This window comes from Vulpes lagopus, chromosome 6 (genome assembly GCF_018345385.1).
Source record: "Vulpes lagopus strain Blue_001 chromosome 6, ASM1834538v1, whole genome shotgun sequence".
Classification (NCBI taxonomy): Eukaryota; Metazoa; Chordata; class Mammalia; order Carnivora; family Canidae; genus Vulpes; species Vulpes lagopus.
The window spans coordinates 81,947,417-81,968,549 of record NC_054829.1 but is presented as its reverse complement, the minus strand read 5'-3'; the positions used below and the strand labels follow the sequence as shown (position 1 = coordinate 81,968,549).

General features: G+C 40.0%; 1 protein-coding gene across 6 annotated transcripts in view; it reads right to left on the bottom strand.

Moving 5' to 3' along the window:
• The window catches only part of LOC121492808 (vesicle-associated membrane protein 714-like), a 38,125-nt gene extending 20,175 nt beyond the window's left edge, over positions 1–17,950 (bottom strand). For 2 of the 6 annotated variants that reach the window (XM_041757989.1, XM_041757992.1), the window contains exons 1-4: positions 17,814–17,944; positions 11,748–11,818; positions 7,953–8,049; positions 6,378–6,479 (exon numbers count right to left, since the gene is read on the bottom strand). In XM_041757989.1, coding sequence (XP_041613923.1) covers positions 6,378–6,479; positions 7,953–8,049; positions 11,748–11,818; positions 17,814–17,891 — 348 coding nt within the window. In that variant the 5' untranslated portion in view covers positions 17,892–17,944. Of the gene's footprint in view, positions 1–6,377; positions 6,480–7,952; positions 8,050–11,747; positions 11,819–17,813 lie in introns of all 6 variants that reach the window. The other 4 variants (XR_005988298.1, XR_005988299.1, XM_041757991.1 and 1 more) reach the window with 4 other exon arrangements.
• Between the last annotated feature and the right edge of the window lie 3,183 nt (positions 17,951–21,133).

Here is a 21,133-nt window from a genome sequence, read left to right as displayed (position 1 = left end):
TCTTTTTACTGTCACCATAGCTTTGTTTTTTCCAGAATGTCATATAGTTGGAATCAAGTAGCCTTTTCGTATTGGCTTCTTTCACTTAGTGATATGCACTTAAGATTCTCCCATATCTTTTCAGGGCTTGATTACTCATTTCTTTTTAGTGTTGAATCATAGTCAGTTGTTTGGATGTACCACAAGTTTATCCATTTACCTATGGAAAGACATTTTGGTTGCTTCCATGTTTTGGCAATTATTAATAAAGCTGCTTTAATACTTGAATACAGATTTTTGTGTGGACTAATTTTTCAACTTATGTAAACACCAAGGGTGTGATTGCTGGATTGTATGGTAAGAATATGTTTAGTTTTGTAAGAGACTGCCAAACTGTCTTCCAAAGCGACTGTACCATTATGCATTCCCATCAGCAGTGAGTATGAGTAACTATTTTGCCACCTCCTTGTCAGTATTAGGTGTTGCCAGTGTTTTGAATTTTGGCCCTTCTAATAGGTGTGTAGGAGTATTTTATTGTTGGTTTAATTTGCAATTCCCTAATGATGTATGATGTTGAGCATCTTTTCATGTTTGTTTGCCACTTGTAGATCTTTGGTGAGGCATCTACTCAGGTCACTGGCTCATTTTTTAAAGAGACTATTTTTTTTAAAGTAATCTCTACATCCAATATGGGGCTCAAAACCACAACCCTAAGATCAAGAGTCACATGACCCACCTACTGAGCCAGCCAGGTGCTCCTTTGGCCCAATTTTTAATCAGGTTATCATCTTATTGTTGAGTTTTCCGAGTTCTTTGTGTATTCTGGGTAACAGATGTCTCTTTTAAAAAAGATTTTATTTATTGGAGAGAGAATGAGCAAGTGAGAGAGAAAGAGTGAGTGAGCATGAACAGGGGGAGAGGGAGAAGCAGACTCATTGCTGAGCTGGGAGCTCAACACAGGGCTTGATCCCAGGACCCTGGGATCATTACTGGAGCCGAAGGCAGATGTTTAACCAACTGAGCTATCCTGGAGTCCCGATAATGTGTCTTTTGTAAATATTTTTTCCCCAGTCTGTGACTTGTCTTCTCATTCTCTTGACAGTTTTTTGATCCAACCTGACAATCTCTGTCTCTTGACTTAGATCACTAACTTTTTAAAGTAATTATTGATATAGTTGATCTAATATCTACCATATTTGTTACTGTTTTCCATTTATTGTTCTTGTCCTTTGTTCCTATTTTTGTCTTCTATTTTATCTGTATTAACAAAAACGATCTCTACAATAGAGTGTTATGTTAAAAAAGTAAGCCGCAGTTGCAGAACCATATTAAATAATAACTTATTGAACACTTAGCATGTGCCAGGTACTGTTTTAAGCATTTCACACATATTAACTCATTTAATTCCCAAACCACTATATAAAGTACTTTTTAAAAAAGATATGATTTAGGGATCCCTGGGTGGTGCAGCGGTTTGGTGCCTGCCTTTGGCCCAGGGCGCGATCCTGGAGACCCGGGATCGAATCCCACGTCGGGCTCCTGGTGCATGGAGCCTGCTTCTCTCTCTGCCTCTCTCTCTATCTCTCTGTGACTATCATAAATAAATAAAAATAAAAAAAAGATATGATTTATTTATTTGAAAGGGAGAGATAGAGAGTAGGAGCAGAGGGGAGACGGGGCTCCCCGCTGAGCAGGGAGCCCGATGTGGGGCTTGATCCCAGAATCCTGGGATCATGACCTGAGCCAAAGGCAGATGTTCAATTGACTGAGCCACCCAGTCTGTTCTGGGTGTTCTTTAGTTCTGTTCTAAACAGAACTCTGATCTTGCTGGTTATGGGCCCATACAACTTACAATTGTTCTGCGAGGAGCTCACTGGGTAAATGTAGAAAGAGAAGTTTGCTAGGTGAATTGTGTTCCCCTCAGAAAGATATGTTCAATTCCTAACATCAGATACCCGTGAATGTGACCTTATCTGGAAATAAGGTCTTTGCAGATATAATCAGGTTAAGATGAATGGTTTTTTCTTTTTGTTCCTTTTTTTCTCTTTCTGTCCTTTTAAAAAATGCTTAGTCTTTTTTAACCTAAAGGAATCATTTAAGTTTTGCTAAGAAAATGTATTCATAGTTCATTGACATTCAGCTTCTATACACACACACACACACACACACACATATATTTAAATCTCTCAAAAGTATTTTTATTTTGTTAACTATTGTGTAAGAAATTCAACAACTTTTATAAAATTTTCTACATATTTAATGCTTACCAGATTAGTTTATAAATGTTAAACAGAAATTTCTTTGATGTCAGATGTGTTAACTGCTTAAAATGTGCATATTTTCTCATGGTAACTAGTTTTCAAGGAGCTATACCACTAATATATTTTGGCTATACTGAATATGCAGAATTCATAAGAAAATGTATGAATTTAATATAAAAGCATCTATCCTTAATTATTTTTCAGGCATTGTGGTGTCCTATGGTGACTGCCCAATGCGTCACATCCTTGTCACCCCCCCACCCCCCACCCAACCAAGTATGACTTGCTTCCAACTAATTGCAAAGGTGATGGGATGTCACTCCTGTGATCATGTCACATTATATAATACTTAGTAAACTGGAGTAGGGAGATGCCTTCTGCCTTGAGAAGCAAGTGACCATACTGAGAGTGGCAAAATGGCAAGGCACTGTTATCAGTTTCTAGGACCCTGGCCAACAGCCAGCAAAAAGCTGCAACCCTGGCACAGCTCTAGGGAAATGAATTCTGCAACGGGCTCTGAATGAGCCTGGAAGCAGAATCTTCCCCAGATCTTCTGGATGAGAACACAGCCTCGCTGAGGACACTCGCTGTAGTTTTCTGAGACTCTGAGAAGAGAACCTGTTAAGTGGAGCCTAGATTCCTGCCCCATATGAACTATGTGATAAGTGTGTGCTGTTTTAGGCTGCTGATTTGTAGAATTTGTTAGATCTAGAGATAGAAAACTAAAACAGGTATACTTAGAATATTTTATTATGGAAAAGTTCAAACATATACAAATGTAGAATGAACAGTATAATCAATCTCTATGTATCCATCACCTAGTATCAACACATGGTCAATCTTGTTTCAATTGTACTACTGATTACCCCTTCCCCAAATATATTATTTCAAAGCAAATCCCAGACATTACAGCATTTTAATCTGTAAATGCTTCAGTTTGTATCTCTAAAAGATATGACCTCAATTTTCTTAAAAATAAGACAACATTATCACATCTACATAGATTCCTTAATATCATCAAACATTCAGTTTGTGTACAAATTTATTAAAAAAATCAGTTTTTTTAAAAAAAATATTTGTTTTGTTGATCAGAATCCAAAGTCCACATTTAGTTGATATGTGTAAATCTCTTTTAATCTATGACTTCTCTTTAACTTTCTCCCTGTTGCAATTTATTTGCTGAAGAAATTGGTTTATCTCCCTTGTAGATTTTCTTATATTCTGGATTTTGCTGATTGTGTTGCTGTGGGATCATTTAATGTGGTCACTGATCTATTTCCTATAAACTGGTAGATATAAAGGCTTGCTCATATTCAAGTTTGATGTTTTGGGCAAGCATACTTCAGATGTGTGCTGTATACCACTGATTGTGTAATATTAAGAAACATAATTAATGATCAATCACCCCTTATTGTGATTATACCACTGATTGTGTAATATTAAGAAACATAATTAATGATCAATCACCCCTTATTGTGAATTTAGGAATAAATGGGTTTAGGTGTTTTGAGCCCATTTAATCTGTTATGAAGTTCCTCATCAGCTTTTCACCTAATTTTTAAAAAATATTATTTATTTACTTATTCATGAGAGACACAGACTGAGAGAGAGAAGCAGAGACATAGGCAGAGGGAGAAGCAGGATTCTCATGGGGAGCCTGATGCGGGACTCGATCCTGGATCTCGGGATCATGACATGAGCCAAAGGCAGGCACACAACCACTTAGCCACCCAGGCATCCCACACCTAATTTTTTTCAGTCATCAATGATGACTGCCTAGATCCATTATTTCATCAGGGATTATAAAATAGTGAAATTTATCACCTCTTCTTTGTTTATGAAAGCTAGAATACTTCTATAAAGACCAAAAAAACCCCACCTTTTCCCTAGTCAATTACTTGTTTTCTTTGAGGTATAGTTCATATAGGAAAGTCAGAAAAAATGGTTGAGTCTTTTATTTATTGGTTTTCGGAATGATGAAGTGGATCTTCAGTATCTTCCAGAGTTGACTGATGAGGGATTATTTTGTCTTTGATAGTATCTTGAAACTCAAGGAATTTAACACATTTGATGTGCTACAATCCACTGCAGTTATTACTCTTTTTGATGCTCAAGTTATTCTATTACTGACTAGTGTTAGCCTCTTCAAATTAGCTCCTAAGTCTTTTGACATCAGCACAGTGAACTTTGAAGCTTCGTTGCTTCTGGTATGACAAAATGCTTCTGGTTTATACATTTCCTGCCTGATTCCTGCAATCAGGCCTGGTTCCTTTTAGTGTAAAATGGTATTTAGAGACAATAATCTAGATGCTAAAGGGGCACATTGCTTCTGGGTTGGTCATTATTTCTAATGGTTTTCAATAGGCTAGAAAATAGATTTTTTTAAAAGAGAAAATACATCATGTGATATATTTTCAATGAAAAAATTTTGGGGGCACCTGGCTGGCTCAGTGATGGAGCATGCAACTCTTGATATTGGGGCCATGAGTTTGAGACCCATGTCGAGTGTAGAGATTACTTAAAAATAAAATCTTTTTATTTAAAAAGAAAAAACTTTCGATATTCCATTTTCAATTAAAAAATTTCAAAATTTGGTTTTCTTTTAAAAATACTAATTTTTGGGCAGCCCCGGTGGCCCAGAGGTTTAGCGCTGCCTTCAGCCTGGGGTGTGATCCTGGAGACCTGGGATCAAGTCCCACATCAGGCTCCCTGCATGGAGCCTGTTTTTCCCTCTGCCTGTGTCTCTGCCTCTCTCTCTCTCTCTCTGTTTGTCTACCATGAATAAATAAATAAAATCTTAAAAAAATACTAATTTTCAATTAAAATTTGGGATAAGGTTTTACTTAATTCTTTGACTTTATATTTGCAACTCTTGCTGAATATCTTGATTCCTAATGACATTAACTTTATTACTGAAAGTAACATATCTATATAAACCAATTTTAGAATAGCAATACCAATGTGACACTTGAAAAGAAATACTTTAAGATTTATTTTTAGTTCTTTTGTTATTAAGGTATAATCTCACTAGGAATATACAATTAAATTATTGTGTTTTAAAGTTGCTTGAAATAAATTTTTCTGTTTTTAAGCCATCAACTTGATACACAATAAGGTTCTTTTTTTTGAGTTTTAGGCATTACTTTTTAAAATTAAAAAAATTATTATGGTAAAATATATATAGCAAAATTTATAATTGTAATTGTATAGATTTTTAATTGTATAGTTCAGTGGCATTAAATATATTCACATTGTTGTGCAATTATCACCACCACCATCTCCAGAACTTTTTCCATGTTCCCAGACTGAAACTCTGTACCCATTAAATACTAATTCCTCTTCATCCCTTTCCCCCAGGGTCCGGCAACAATCATTCTACTTTTTGTCTCTATAAATCTCACTACGTTAGGTATTTCATATAAGTAGAATCACATAGTATTTGTCCTCTTATGATTGTCTTATTTCACTCTAGGGACTATTTTTAAATATTTAATGTAATAAGGGATCCCTGAGTGGCTCAGTGGTTTGGCGCCTGCCTTTGGCCCAGGGCGTGATCTTGGGAGTCCCGGGATTGAGTCCCGCGTCAGGCTCCCTGCGTGGAGCCTGCTTCTCCCTCTGCCTGTGTCTCTGCCTCTCTATCTCTGTGTCTCTCATGAATAAATAAATAAAATCTTTAAAAAATATACTTAATGTAATAGTATTTTATGATTATATAAAATACTTACATGGTTCCAAAGTCAAATCTGCAAAACAAGTTTCATTCAGGGAGGCCTAGTTTCTATTCCTGTCCCCCATCCTTACATAGGCAATGATTAAAATGTTTTTGGTTAATCCTTTTTTTTTGACCCCCCCCCTCTCTTTTTTTTTTACTGTAACAAACAAATACAGATATTTGTATTTATTCCCTCTTTCTTAAATGGTTGCAAATAAGAATGGTAAACAAATAATAGTATGCCATACATACTTTCTCTATCTTGTTTTATTCACTGATCAATATATTGAGGATATCATTCCTTACCATTATATAAAGGTAGAAGTTTTCAGTTCTCACTCATCTTTATAGCTCTTATCTCCTAACTCCAAACTATTTTCTCAGCTATAATATAATGCTGAGGAGTACAGTTGGAGGTTACATACCATATACTTTCCTAATACTTGTTGAAAATCTGCAGCAACGGCATTTGAAGGAGAAAAATGTTCTTGCGACATCAAAGGATTTCTCAGAAAAGTATCACTAACCTGGGGACATTAATAGAAATATTTAACCTACATAGATAATTTCAACTGGAGAATTACAGAGCAAATGCTTATTTGAAGCAAAGTCTGGCAGAAATGTGAAATAAAAGAATATTCCATTTCCACACTATTTCTAGCTTTTTGGTGGCAGGGTGTCCTTTCTAATCAAAGGTGCAGTATTTATGAAAACTGTGCCTTCCCAGTCTTCTCCACTGCTGTAGTACAGATCACAACCTCATACAGAGAGTCCACAGATACCACTTTGAGTCTTTTGTATGCCTGAGGGCTTGAGGGGAAGAGCAGATGCTCACCTCTGGCAGACAAAGAAAGATGGGATTCCATGATATTTTCTAAAATAAGTGTTTCTCATTTTGCCCTCCTGCTCCTCCCCTCAAAATCCATTCAGTGATAATGAAACAATCCCAACTAAATGTCATGATACTATCTTTCAAAGGCTTATGGTTGTTATAGGACGTTTCAAAGTCTCAAGAAGGAATTCTTGCAGTTGTTTGTATTCAATATTGTATTCCCCAGAAACAGTGGTAAAATTTATGTGGTTGGCAGTTTGGTATCATCTGGTTTTGGAAAGATGGTAAAGTTGGGATGTTTTCTCATAATAGCAGAGGGAGAAAAAAATTAGAGGATAGTCACTTAAATTGCTAACAGTGTTTACCATCTAGACTCTAGCAATTATCAAGGTGTATCTGAAGAGTGAATTACAATATTAGTCCTTATAATCCTTGATTCTATATCTGGTTACAGTTTGAGTTTTGTTAAAGTAAGACAGTTCACTAACAAGATATATGCATGATTCATGAATATGACTGGAGAATAACTGTTAGTAACTATATAGCATTGCTGACTAATTTTTCCATTAGTGATTTTAATTTATTTATTTGTTATTTATTCTAAAAAATATTTATTTAGAGAGGGAGAGAGAGCGAGAGCGAGAGCGAGCATGCACAAATGGGAAAGAGGCAGAGAGAGAATCCCAAGCAGACTCCCTGCTGGGTGGGGAGCTTGATATAGGGATCCCATGATCCTGCGATCATGACCTGCCAAAATCGAGAGTTGGATGCTTAACCAACTGAGCCACCCAGGCGCCCCATTTGTAAATTAAATATACATGCTATTGAAAAGGTATATTAAGTATTAGCAAAGTTTAATTTCTCTTATTTTTAAAGAATAAAATAAATACAAAGAGAGAGTCTAATAGATTTGTGAGGTAGTCTTTTGCAGACGTTGCTTTAGGGTAGGGAGAAGTGTGGAAACGGCAGATGAAGAATAGGTGTAAGAAATCTCTGAAGGTCAAAAAAAAAAAGGAGAAATCTCTGAAGGTCATTAATAGCTCTCTTTTATAGACAAATAAGTGATCTGCTTTTGGTTAGTGACACTATTACTAACATACTATAAAACAAAGACCTCATACTTTCAATAATTGAAAAAGTTCTTAAAGTAGTATAAGAAATTACTTACATTTGTAAGAAATGCAGATGGTGTTATGGTATCCAAGGCATTGTCTGTAGCACATAGGTAAGTGATTCCATCAATAAAGAGAGTATGATAGACAAAGCTTGAAAAGAATACATTCATTTACATGATAACATTGGAGAAATTTAAATACCCTCGCAGAGAATCTAATTTTATTTTCAAGCTCTCAGTAGTAGTGTACAAGCTATGTAACTTTTTATAATGAGAATTAGAAAATCTTTCATACATGTGAGAAATTATGTTAAATAAAAACTATAAAATTAGAATATGTATTTAAAATTTCATCAATAAAAATGAAATACAATGGAGAGAAAAGTCTATCCATCTATTTATCTATCTATATTTAAAATGGCTTTGGTAGATATCACTCATTATAAGACTGAATCAAGATTCTCATCAAATAAGAATGCCTTGAGTGGCTCAGTGGTTGAACATCTGCCTTTGACTCGGGGCATGATCCTGGGGTCCCAGGATCGAGTCCCACATTGAGCTCCTGCAGAGAGCCTGCTTCTCCCTCTGCCTATGTCTCTGCCTCTCTCTCTCATGAATAAACAAATAAAATCTTAAAAAAAAAGATTCTCATCAAATAGAAAATACTATATTTGTTGATTTTTACTATCCCTGTATTTTTAGGTAGACATATTTAATTTTGGTACTTCTTGGCTTTCTATTATGATAGATTAGAATTTAAAAGTTATGAACTGCCAATACTAAATATTCTGAGGAACAGGATTAATTGGGGAGGGGGAAATTAAAGTCCTCTACAGTATGTGAAAGTGTATCTTATCTGACCTTTTATGCCTTCTCAGGGTCACATATTAGGAAGCTAGAAAACTCTTGGAAAGTGCCTCTATCTTTACTGCCCAACAATCCAGAAAATTTAAAAATCTGGCAACAAAAATAGTTGCTTGGTGCCTAGACTTTTAATCTAGTCATTCTGAACACTATATATCCAAATGGTTAGTGGGTGACAGACTTGGTCAAACGCTAAACTGGATATACACAACATGACAAAGCTCAGAAACAGGGAGAAAAGATAATCCCAGAGGCAGAAAATTTAAAGTATGTGCCTGCCCTTTCAGTGTAAATCCTTCATATCATATCATGAATACAATATGCTACAAATATTTATATTTTTTAAGATTTTGTTTATTATTACCACTGAGCCACCCAGGTGTCCCTACAAATATTTATTTTTTTTTTCCTACAAATATTTTTAATGATGATATTGATTCATACACATACTCTCTACTTGGAAAATATTTTTATTTCTTTTTTTTAAGATTTTTATTTATTTATTCATGAGAGACAGACAGAGAGAGAGGCAGAGACACAGGCAGAGGGAGAAACAGGCTCCATGCAGGGAGCCCAACGTGGGACTCGATCCCAGGTCTCCAGGATCGGGTCCCGGGCTGAAGGCAGTGCTAGACCGCTGAGCCACCAGGGCTGCCCAATATTTTTATTTCTAAATTGGGAGGAATGTTTGTTGAAAACGAGTTGCTAATTCTATCATCTCTCTAAAAGTTATATATGTGATTTGAAGTAAATTGATATTGGGTGTGAGGGAAGAGATATTTTACATTTACGCTTAGTATGTTATTAGTGAGTTACATTCAGAAACAACCTTTAAAAATGAAAAAAAAAACAAAACCCAAAAACAAACCATGAATACCTGATGTCCAGGATACACCATAACTAACAAAAGCAAGAGGATGAAAAGTGTGTATGATGTATTACCATTTGTCTATCATTCTCATATACTCCCTGAAGGGAAATGCACATATATGCATGTGTCTTTTATAGAAAATAAAAGAAAAAGAAAATGACAAACTGAAAACTTTGTTAAAATGGTTATCTGTCTAGGATAACCTGTCTAGGGGGAAGAGAGAACAGTGTGGAGAGGAAAGGAATGAAAATTAGACTTCTTAAAGAAAACCTGTTTTCTTAATTTGACTTTGGAGCCACATGCATGTTTTGCATAATTATAAAATGCTATTAAGTCAAATTTTAAGAGAGAAATCCTTAAAAAAAAAAAACCCACAATTACAAAAATGAACCTAACTTTGTATGGAGTAACCCAGACAGGAGATGATGATGGTGTGGTTCCTATAGTAGTACTAGAGGCAGGGAAGGGCAACACGATTTGTTGATGGATTGGGTTTAGATGTCAAGGAGACAAAAGTCAAGGATCATAAAGGTTTCAGGAAAAAAAAATATAAAGGTTTCAGGCCTGAGGAACTGGAAAAGTGGTATGTAGAAGACTGTAGGAGAAGGCTTGGTTTTGGACATGAGTTTGAGATGTCCATCAGACATCCAAAAGAGATGCAGAATAGGCAGTTGGATATATGAAGCAGGAGTTCAGGAAGAGGTCTTCAAATGATTCAATTAGAATGCACAATATAGGCAAGGAAATGGTAGATGAGAAAGCATCTCTTTTTGAAATCATGCTGGCTAATAAGAGGGAACAAACTAGAATATCACCATTTTGCACTCCCCAATAAATGAATGGCTCTATGGTGTGCAGGCAAGGAATACCACTGGCTCTTAGCATGTCAAAAGGAGATATAAGCAGACACATGTACCATCTGATGGAAAAAAACACCCAGAGTCTTGCCGAAGGGATCCAGCCTGTGGATCCAGCTGCTTAAAACATTGTGAAATGCATTCTGAATATGCAAATCAGTGAAACCAGAATGTGGGAAACTCTACACTCTACAGGATCTTCAATGATGAACTGTAAGGAAAGGAAAAGGATGCAGGGAGGAAATATAGATTAAAGAGATTGGAAAAAAACTGGGTAGGATTAGGCTCTTGTGTCTGAGGTTGCATATTCAGGTGGTGAGGCAGTGAAGACCCAGGGTAAGTCACTACTATAGGGGTTGGAATGGTGGTTGATTTGGGGGAAAGGAAGGAAGCTGTGGATGGGACAGGATGCAAGGTGGGGAGTTTTGGGGATGGCTGGCAGTATTCCATATTTTTGCCGTAGGTGGTAGCTGCAGTTGGTGGGGACGTTCCCTTGTAAAGCTTAATAAGGCTGTATTTTCTCTTGATGTAGTTTTTATATTTTGTTTTATTCTACAATATAAAGCTTAAAACAAACTTACTCTTAAAAAAAACAATGATGAGTCTAAAAGTAATAGATGCTCTTATTTCCCACCTCTTCTTTTACTAGCAAAATGTTGTCAAGACTGGGTTAGGCCATACTATGTAATGTCCAAAGTATAGCTTAGAATGGTCTTATTAAAGATTTTTCAAATGGAAGTTTTCTTTTTTATTAGTGAAATATTTTGGGCATACTAAAAAAGAGTGGAGAAGAAGATAACAAGAATACCTTAGACCCACCATCTGGTTAAAATCTTACAGATACAATTAATGTTGTATGTATACTCTTCCCCAACTTCATTTTTCTCCCTTCCCATTGCAGAGGTAACCACTATGCTGAATTTGGTATTAATCACTCTCATTTGATCTTACACTTTTATATGCAGAAGTTTTCTGTTCTGAGGGTTCAATTGAGACCACGTGTAACTAATGTTGCACGTCATTATTATTGTTAAAAAGCAGACTTTTATAAGAATATATCTTACCAGGACACCTGGGTGGCTCAGTGGTTAAGTGTCTGCCTTTGGCTCAGGGTGCAATGCCAGAGTCCCAGGATCAAGTCCCACATCAGGCTTCTTGCATGGAGCCTGCTTCTCCCTCTGCCAAGGTCTCTTTCTTTCTCTCTGTGTGTCTTTCATAAATAAATAAAATCTTAAAAAAAATAAGAATATACCTTACCTTCCCATGTGAATTATGGTCTTTGATTCAGCTCTAAGAAGCACTAGTCTGAGCACTGTTGCTGCTGCTTCCTAAAAATAAATTATCAGCATTTATTTTGTGTAACATTGTAATGTCTTTAATTTTTCCTCTCCCTAAATTTACTAATGGTCTGATTGGTTTATTAAAGAACAAGTGTTCACTAGAACTAATGGGTAGTCAGAATGTGTGGTAAGAGGCAAGTTATGAAATATTCATTTGAATCTGAAGGAAAATATTAAAATTATACAGATATACATATACTTCTGTGTATACTTATAGTACGCAAATACAGATTGCACTAATCAATCTTAGAGTCACACCTTACACATGGCTTTAAGGCTAGGAAGCACTATTAATCAAATATCTTTTCAGTGACTAGAAACATCCTAAAAATGTTAATGGATTAAAAGTATTTAAAAAAAAGGTATTCAGCCCTTGGGGCACCTGAGCGGCTCATGGTTAAGTGTCTAACTCTTGATTTTGGCTCAGATCATGATCTCAGGGTCATGAGATTGAAGCTTGTGTTGGAGGATGGGAAGGTGGGGTGGTCCATGCTTAGCAGGGAGTCTGCTTGAGATTCTCTCCTTCTCTTTTTGTCCCCAACTGTACTTTCTCTCCCTCTCTAAAATCAATCAATCAATCTTAAAAAAAGTATTTAACTCTTATTCTCTGAATATCCCAAGCATTTATCTTTCTTTCTTTCTTCCTTCCTTCCTTTCTTTTCTTTTCCTTTTTTTCTTGCTTCCTTCCTTTCCTTTTTTTCTTTCTTTCTCTTTCCTTTTCTTTTTTCTTTCTTCCTCTCTTCCTTCCTCCTTTTCTTCCCTTCCCCCCCTTTTTTTTCTCTCTCTCTTTTCCTTTCTTTGCATTCTTCTTTCTTTAGTTTGATTAAGATACAAATTTTTATTCAGTATTATTCACTGATTTCTTTCTATGAAACAGAATTGTCAAGATCTCTTTTATCTGTATCTTGTCAGGCTCATTCTCTGGGGGAAAATGAGCGAGATGTCAACGATTATCGAGAATATCTTAAATATAGTTAATTGTATGGAGTCCTATTAATTTACTTTAGAAGTATGAAAGGAACCTGAAAGTTACCTAGGAAGACTTGAATAGTCACATTCATTTTTTCTTCTTCTTCTTCTTCTTTTTTTTTTTTAAAGATTTATTTATTTGACAGTGAGAGAGAGAGAGAGAGAGAGTGAGAGAAAGAGAGACAGAGAGAGAGTGAGCACACATGTACGGGCAGGCATGGGGTGGGTGGAGAGGCAGAGGGAGAGAATCTCAAGCAGATGCCCTGCTGAGCTCAGAGCATGGGGGTGGGGGTGTGGGGGTGTGGGGGGGTTGATCTCACAACTTATGAGATGATGTCCCTCTCCCTCCTTCATTTGGGAAAGAGAGAAAGCACACAAGTGGAGAGGGGCAGAGGGAGAAGGAGAAAGAATCAAAAGCAAACTGTATTGGGTGTGGAACCTGACACCGGGATTGATCTCATAACTGAGAGCTCATGACCTGGGCTAAAACCAAGAGTCAGATGCTTAATCAACTGAGTCACACAAGCACCCTAAATAGGCACATTCCTAATTTACTTTTCCATTTCCACAAAATAACACTTGAAATAAAAGCTTTTGAGTAAAACTTATTAATAGGAGAAAGTAAAACTTGAAATTCTTGGTATTGCCTGAAAAATCCAGGGAAAGATTTCCTAAGAAACACAAAAATAAAGGGAATACATAAACTTTCAATTACTGTATTATCACCACTGAAACATATTCCCCTAGCTTTCACCAAGTGTCCTTTTAGATTATATACACAATGAAATCATAGCAAAATTTGAAACAAAGTGAATGGCAACATGAAGCAGTGAAACCAGTGGCAAATTAGGCTCTAGTTCTATTTCTGGAATTAATGTGCTGCACATCTTAAGAAAGTGACTTGCCGGGATCCCTGGGTGGCTCAGCGGTTTAGTGCTTGCCTTCGGCCCAGGGTGTGATCCTGGAGACCGGGGATCAAGTCCTACATCGGCTCCCTGCATGGAGCCTGCTTCTCCCTTTGCCTGTGTCTCTGCCTCTCTCTCTCTCTGTGTCTCTCATGAATAAGTAAAATCTAAAAAAAAAAAAAAAAGAAAAAAAAAAGTAACTTGTCTGGGTGTGTTTTGTATGAAGAATGTAAGGATTGGGCAAGATGCTCTCTAGGGTCCTGTCCAGCTCTAGGACCCTATAATAGCAGTGGATTTGATCTCATGAATAAGCTTTGGTAGATACTAATATTTTTCTAATGAATATAAAATATCTGTGACATTAATACTTAGCCCAGAGGAAAGACATGATAGTCTGGGTGGCTCAGTCAGTTAAGTGTCTGCCTTTGGCTCACTTCATGATCTTGGGGTCCTGGGATGGAGCCTGCATTGGGCTCCCTGCTCAGCACGGAGTCTGCTTCTCCCTCTCCTTCTGCTTCTCTGCCTGCTTGTGCTTTCTCTCTCTGTCTCAAATAAAAAAATAAAAATCTAAGAAAAACCCCAAACTGTTCCTTAAAGCTCCTTGTCAGTCTTTTACTTCTCACTGCTCAGCTTCTGCACAGCAGTTTTACCAAACCTTTAGTCCTTTCCTCCAACTGCATACTGCTCCAGGTCCTTCTACTTTCTTACTTCCCTGCATGCTTCAGAAAGAAAGGCCACTGGGCTTGTGAGCTGCTTCAGCTTTCTGTTTTTCTCCCTTCTTAACCGTTTGTTGACAATCTACTATACACTAGGCATTGTACACTGCAAAGACAGAGATGACAGTTCCTGCCCTGAAGGAGTCTGATGGCAGCGAGGGATCAGAAAAAGATTCCAATTCAGCCCCGTAAGTACTTTGGTAAAGGGATGTAAATTAGCCTGGGCATAGAGAACGCTTCAGGGAGGCTTTGAGAAAAGTTACAAAACACAAAAGAGGTTATATTGCTAAAATTTAGAAAAGTGGGTTCCGTGGAGAGGGAATGGGAGGTGTAAAGACCTTGGTGAGACGAGTGTGAAGTTCAGGGTAGCTGGAGGAGCACCAGGATGTGTGGGAATAGAAGGAGACAATCGTGGAAAAGCCCTACCAGGAGGGTCTCGAATGCCAGGCTAATGAGTATGGATTTTATTCTGAATGTAATGAGGCACCACTAAATGTTTTTTTTTTTTTTTTTTTTTTTAATTTTTTATTTATGATAGTCACAGAGAGAGAGAGAGAGAGGCAGAGACACAGGCAGAGGGAGAAGCAGGCTCCATGCACCGGGAGCCCGATGTGGGATTCGATCCCGGGTCTCCAGGATCGCGCCCTGGGCCAAAGGCAGGCGCCAAACCGCTGCGCCACCCAGGGATCCCCACTAAATGTTTTTAAGCAGGAGAGTGACATCATACTTCCTTTTAGGCCGGTTCTGAGAGGGACAAGGCTGAAGTTCGGGAGATCATGTCTAGGAGGCATTTTCAAGAACTCTGGCGGGAAGTAATCAGGGCCTAGAAGGTTCAGAAGCAAGAAGATGTGTTCAACACCTATGCAGGAGACAGAACTGATAGAACTGGATGGCAAATGAACAAATATGAAGGTGTAGAAGATGAGAAAGTGGAAGATGCCTCCTCATTTCCAGCTTGAACAGCTCAGTAGAACCACTCAGCAAGATGAGAAACAGATGAGGAGGAAGCTGTTGGGAAATTTAATTAGTTCCAGACATGATATGTTTGAACTTCTTCTGTTAGGCGATGTAACTGTGGAGAGAGATTACTTTGGAAGTGGATCAAGGTAAAGGTGTCCATGGATGTGAATGAATGTGACAAGTTAAAGGAGTAGTGAAGACAGAAGCCTGAAGAACATAGCACTTAGGGACTGGCAAAGAGGAGAACCCAGAAGGAGACCAAGTTCTATATCTCTATGTCCACACTCTTCTATTCCCTGAGATAAAGAGGATATTCCAAGACTCACATTTTCACTGCTACCCTGGATTCCTTTTTTTTCCCTTAATTTCAAGATTTTATTTATTTATTTGAGAGAGAGAGAGAGAGCTAGAGAGAGAGAGAGAGAGAGTGAGCATGAGCCGAGGGAGAGGGAGAAGATGCAGGCACCCCACTGAGCAGGGAGCCTGATGCCAGGCTCAATCCCAGGACCCCAGGATCATGACCTGAGCTGAAGGCAGATGCTTAACCAACTAAGCAACTCAGGAGCCCTGCTACACTGGATTCTACTCCTTCTGTTCCTTCAGGTCTTGCCGTACCAATAACCTCATCTCTTTTATCGTAAACCTTTTCTCCTTTCCATTAGCCAACATACATTGAAAGTCTTTCCTGTTTTAAAAAGTGAGGCCCCTTCCTGGACCATACTTCTTCAGCTTTTAGTCTATCTCACTTCCCTTCTAAAATCTTGTGAGAATGTCTAACTCCACTCTTCCTATTCCCTCATCTTCCATTCAGTTGGCCTCAAGCAATGGGGCTTTTGCCTCTACTGCTTTTTCCAAACTGCTAATCCTAAAATCATCAATCATCTTCTAATTGGGGATCCAACGAGCACTTTTTAAGTCTTGTTCAACTTCTTTGGGGGCATAAACCATTCCTTTAACTTTCTTCTCTGGCTTTTCGGACCCACAGCTCTCATTTGGTGTCCCATTTCTCTATCCTGCCCCTGAAGTGTTCTGCCTTTTGGTCCTCTTCTCTTCTCACTTTCATACTTTTCTACCTTCTTCTACTAGCTTCAACTGTTAGCCATGACTCTCTGAGTGCTACCTGTTGGACATTTTTTGACTTCAATCTTTTGGGAATAAGGTGGAGGAAGAAATACCCAACTAGATTGGCCACTTCCAACAGGCAACAAAATTCAACCTGTTTCAAACTATACTCTCCTCCCCTGCATTCCCTCTGACTTCCTCCTCCAAAATCCTGCTCCTCCTTCTGTAATTTCAATCTTGTTTAATGGCACCTGAAAAAAATTTTTTGATAAATCATCATGTAGTACATCTTAAACTTATACACCATCATATGTGAATTAGGTCTCAATAATTCTGGGGGAAAAAATTAAAAAAAGAAAAAAACTGAAAATCATTCTAGGCATGGCCCAGTTCCCTTAGTTTTACAGTCTCTCTAGGATCTGCGCCCTCCTTCCCATCTGCACCGTCACGGCCCTTCGCTCAGGCTCTTTAAGCTCCTTCAGAAACGACAATGCCATGCTAACTGGTTTTCTCCCCTCCACTCCACCTTCCCTATTGTAACCAAACCAAGTTTTCCAAAGATGAATCAGATCCTGCTATTCCTCTATTTAATTGCTCCCCAGGTTCCCTACAATAAAAAGAACCACAATATAGGACCGACCCTTCGTGAACTACCCCCTGTCCGCTTTCTTGACCTCATCTTTAGCCCCTCGGCACCGCGACCCTGTGCTCTCGCCACGCTTAGGTTTTGAGGTTCCCCAAACGAGCACCCCGTGCCGGTCCACCTGAGCCGAGTTCCCGTTTCCCTTTCCTGTCTCAGGCTAACTCTCACAAGATTTCTAGGCTAAGCACCCTAGTCACCTGTGCTGAGGTCCGCAAGCAGCCACCATCCTGAAGCTGCAGGAGCAGTCTCGACCTATCTCCACCGGACGACTTTCACACTGTTGGGCAAATTCTATAGCCCTGGTCTTAACGAGACAAGGAGCCCGTCAAGGTCGCGTCTTCTCTTCACTGCTGCATCCCCTGCACCTTTACCCCGGGACTATGCAACTAACACATGTTCGATAAATTGGGCTGAACTGCAAGTCATTTTCCCGCGGGGGAGAGAAAATCTTCAAGGGTCTCTGGAATCGCAGCTGCACGCGGCTGCTCGTGCCCGCCAAGTGGGGCGCGCGCACCACCACCCCACACCCCTAGGCGGCGCACTGCGCCCCGCGATCCCGAAGCGCGGGGGCTCTCGCCCGAGACCCGCCGCCGGGCGGGCGCCGCGGCTCCCAGACGCCGGCCTCGGCCCCGACCGCCGGGCGGCGCAGCGTCCTGAGGGGCGGGCCCGGCAGGCACCACCCTCGAAGAGGCGGAACCTGCCAGGGCGGAGGTCCGGACCCAGGGTACCTGATAGGAGCCGCCGGTCAGGGCCAGCTCCGCTAGGACCGCTCGGCCATTAGCGACACAGCTGTAGGTGATCGTCATGGCGGGCGGGCCCGCGGAGGAGAGGTTCCGGCCGGCCTGAACCGCCCGCCACAGCCTCGGGGCGGTGACTGGGGCGGGGCTCGCGCAGGCGCGAGGAGCGATTGCTTGGCGGGGCTCGGGCGGGGGCGGGGGCGGGACGGGGGCGGGGGCGGGGCGGGGGCGGGGCGGGGCTCGGGGCGGGGCTCGCGCAGGCGCGAGGAGCGATTGCTTGGCGGGGCAGGAGGCGGGGCCATCCCTGGCCTGGGCGGAGCCTCTGCCGAGACGGGGGCGGGGTTTCGTAAACAAAACAAAACAAAACTGGCCTTGGGTGAGTGAAACCTTCCTCCTTCGTGCTTATCCTTAAAGTCACTTGTTGAGAGCCAGCTTGCTTCACAGTACTACCTGCCTACGATTCAGTCCACAACAGGAAAAGTAAAATAAAATTCATCCATTAACTCAGCCAGCGGCTATTGAACCCCCGCAGTTGGGAGGATGCTAAGATGCAGGCCCCGAGGTGTGGCTCTGAGGGGTGCTTTCTGGAAGTGGCTACAGAGGCAAGTGAAGACAGACGCCGATTCCAATGAGTGACATGCGGAAAGATAAACTAAGAGGTAGAAGCTGCGGCGGAGGCAGCCCATTCTCCTGGGGAGAGGGAGCAAAGCCTTCTCAGTCGCTGCCCCCCCCCCCCCGCCCCTGCCCCGACTTCGGAGGGGTTGAAATTTCTCTAAGGGAGGAGGAAGGCGAGGGCAGCCTAAGCAGAGGGAACAGCTTCTGTAAAGGCTTGAGAGCAGGCAGGTGGGTTTAGGGAATGGGTGTGAGTAGTGTGGCAGAGGAAAGGTGTGCGGCAGAGTGGGTAGGATAGGAGAGGGGTAGGAGTGATAGAATGATTTGTCATCCTAGGTCTTGAGTTCCTGGACAAGAACATTAAAAATATATATATAAGCTTCAGATAAGTTTATGTATTTTCATCAGCAGGGTGTTGTGGTAGAGTGAAAAGAAATCCGACGAACTTGGATTGAATATAGGCACTGCCATGTATTCTGCACTTTCATTGTAACTTAACCTTTCTGAGACTCAGTTTCCTAATCTATAAAATGGGTGTAGTCTTCAAGTTTAAATTAAGTAATTATGCAAAGTACTTAGCATACTATAGATAAGCAGTTGCACCCTGAGTGTGATAAATACATTAAATGAGAATTACTTTCTTGCTCTCAGTAGTATAACTCTAAAGGAAAACCAATCGATGTCCTTCTGGGTGATTGGCAGAGGTGGAGACAGGTAGTCAGTGGAGTTCATTTTAACCCAGTGCAATCAAATTGGATTTGACAAGCAGGTCGCAGAACTTGTCTGGACAGTAACTCCTGTGAAAAATGCTTTGTTGAATCATGTATCCTCCTATCTAAAGGAAATCTTGAATCAGTGTGCCTTATCAGCTTAGAGAGAATGTCTTTTGTTACAGGAGTCATTGAATTAAAAACACTACTCACACTGTTTATATGTGGGAAAGTGAAATATGTTAATTCTGAGGTAATGCATTGGAATATTTCTTGCTAGTGATAAAAATAAAGCTGAATAAACTTGGCCACATGGCAGTAACCCTTGTGTTTAGTAACTAGTGGAACTGCAAGAGATTGGGCAAAGAAATCATGAGCTGTAGTAATGGTAACAAGCATCTGATGCTTGGAATGATGTATCTAGGGCCTCCCCCATCTTGGTCTCACCTTGCCACGTTAAAGCAATCCTGTAAAGCAGGTATGATGGGTTCATTTTGCACAGCCCACATAGTCAGACCTCTAGAAATGTAAAACATAAGTGATAACACCACTCTATCTTTTTTTTATACCACTCTATCTTTGAGCCCCATTTTACCTGATATCTGAGGCTTAATCTAGTCAACGCTAGGTTTCCTCAGTTAACTCAGGATTTACCCCTTCCTCATTCTATGTGGGGTAGGAGTGGGATCTGTGTGTGTAAGGGACATGGTGGTGATGGAGATCTGATTCGTGATTGCCATCCCTCCAAGGTGGCACCTGCTACTCCTGTTTCTGTCTTTGGTCATCAGTTCACATACTCCACTTGGAAACTCAAGAACCCTTTAGGCACTCTGGTTCTGTCTCAGCCACTCTTATAGCCCTTTTGGGGGAAGGAAAACTTTCCCTTGCTCCCTCATGCCATTTTGAGGTGTGTGTGTGTGGGGCTCCAGGGGCTGTCTCAGGTCTCTGGCCAACACACCGTGGTGCCACCCCTTCTGTCATGCTGTCATTCTGTTGTCATGTGGGGAGCAGCTCTTAGACCTTATCTCACCTGGGCAGCAACTCTTTGGGTCCCCAATTAACTGAGAGTCTTCTCATTACCACACTCTATCACCCCTCACCTTCCAGTGAGGACTGTGACTAATTGGATTGCTTCCGTTGGACCCTGTCCTCCTCAAGCCTGTGGACACGCCAGTGCCTCTAGGTAGGGAGCCTAATACTACCCCAGGCATTCTTCCCAATTTATGGCGTTAATGTTGGCTTCTGCTGTCCCAAACCTTTTCTTTTCATATACTTCAGGGACTTTCCAGAACCTATTTTGAAACTTTAAGAGCAGAGAATCTTTTCCTTCTTTGCCTGCTCTTCCACCTCTGTCCCTCTTCGTCCTCCATTTTCTTTGTTCTCTATTTTTGTGCAGAGAATCACAATGAAAACCTGCAGCAGGTAGTATAAAATATCACAGGCGTTTTTATCTTTCCCTTGATAGTTTGACAAAACCTTGAGGGCGAAGCAGGATGAGTGGTGAGAAGCTGGATCTGTGGGAAGGAGAAATGGGTCGTTCACTATTGTCCATTTCTTTTAACACAAGGTTTTGGCTTTATGACTACTTTCACTGACTAGCGAATCTACTGCTAGATTTTTTTCAGGTTAGCTCCCCAGACCAGAAAGTCACTTAAATAGTAATTTGAATAGTCACTTAAATAGTAATTTGAATAGTAATAATAGTAATAATAGTCATTTAAATAGTAATTTGAATCATCCAGTTTCTTAGGTCACTGAAGACTTTGTAAATATTCCACAAGCTGGAGAGCATCAGGTACTCATTGATTCAGGATGCTACTTATTCAGTATTGAAGTTCTCTTCTGAAGGACTTCTGTTTTACTTACTGTTGTTCTTCAAAATGAGAATATGCGTATATTTTTTTCTTACAGCATGTAATCACTGTAATAATTCAAACAATACAGCAGTAAAAGCCTCTCTATTTTTACCAACCTATAAAAAACTCACTA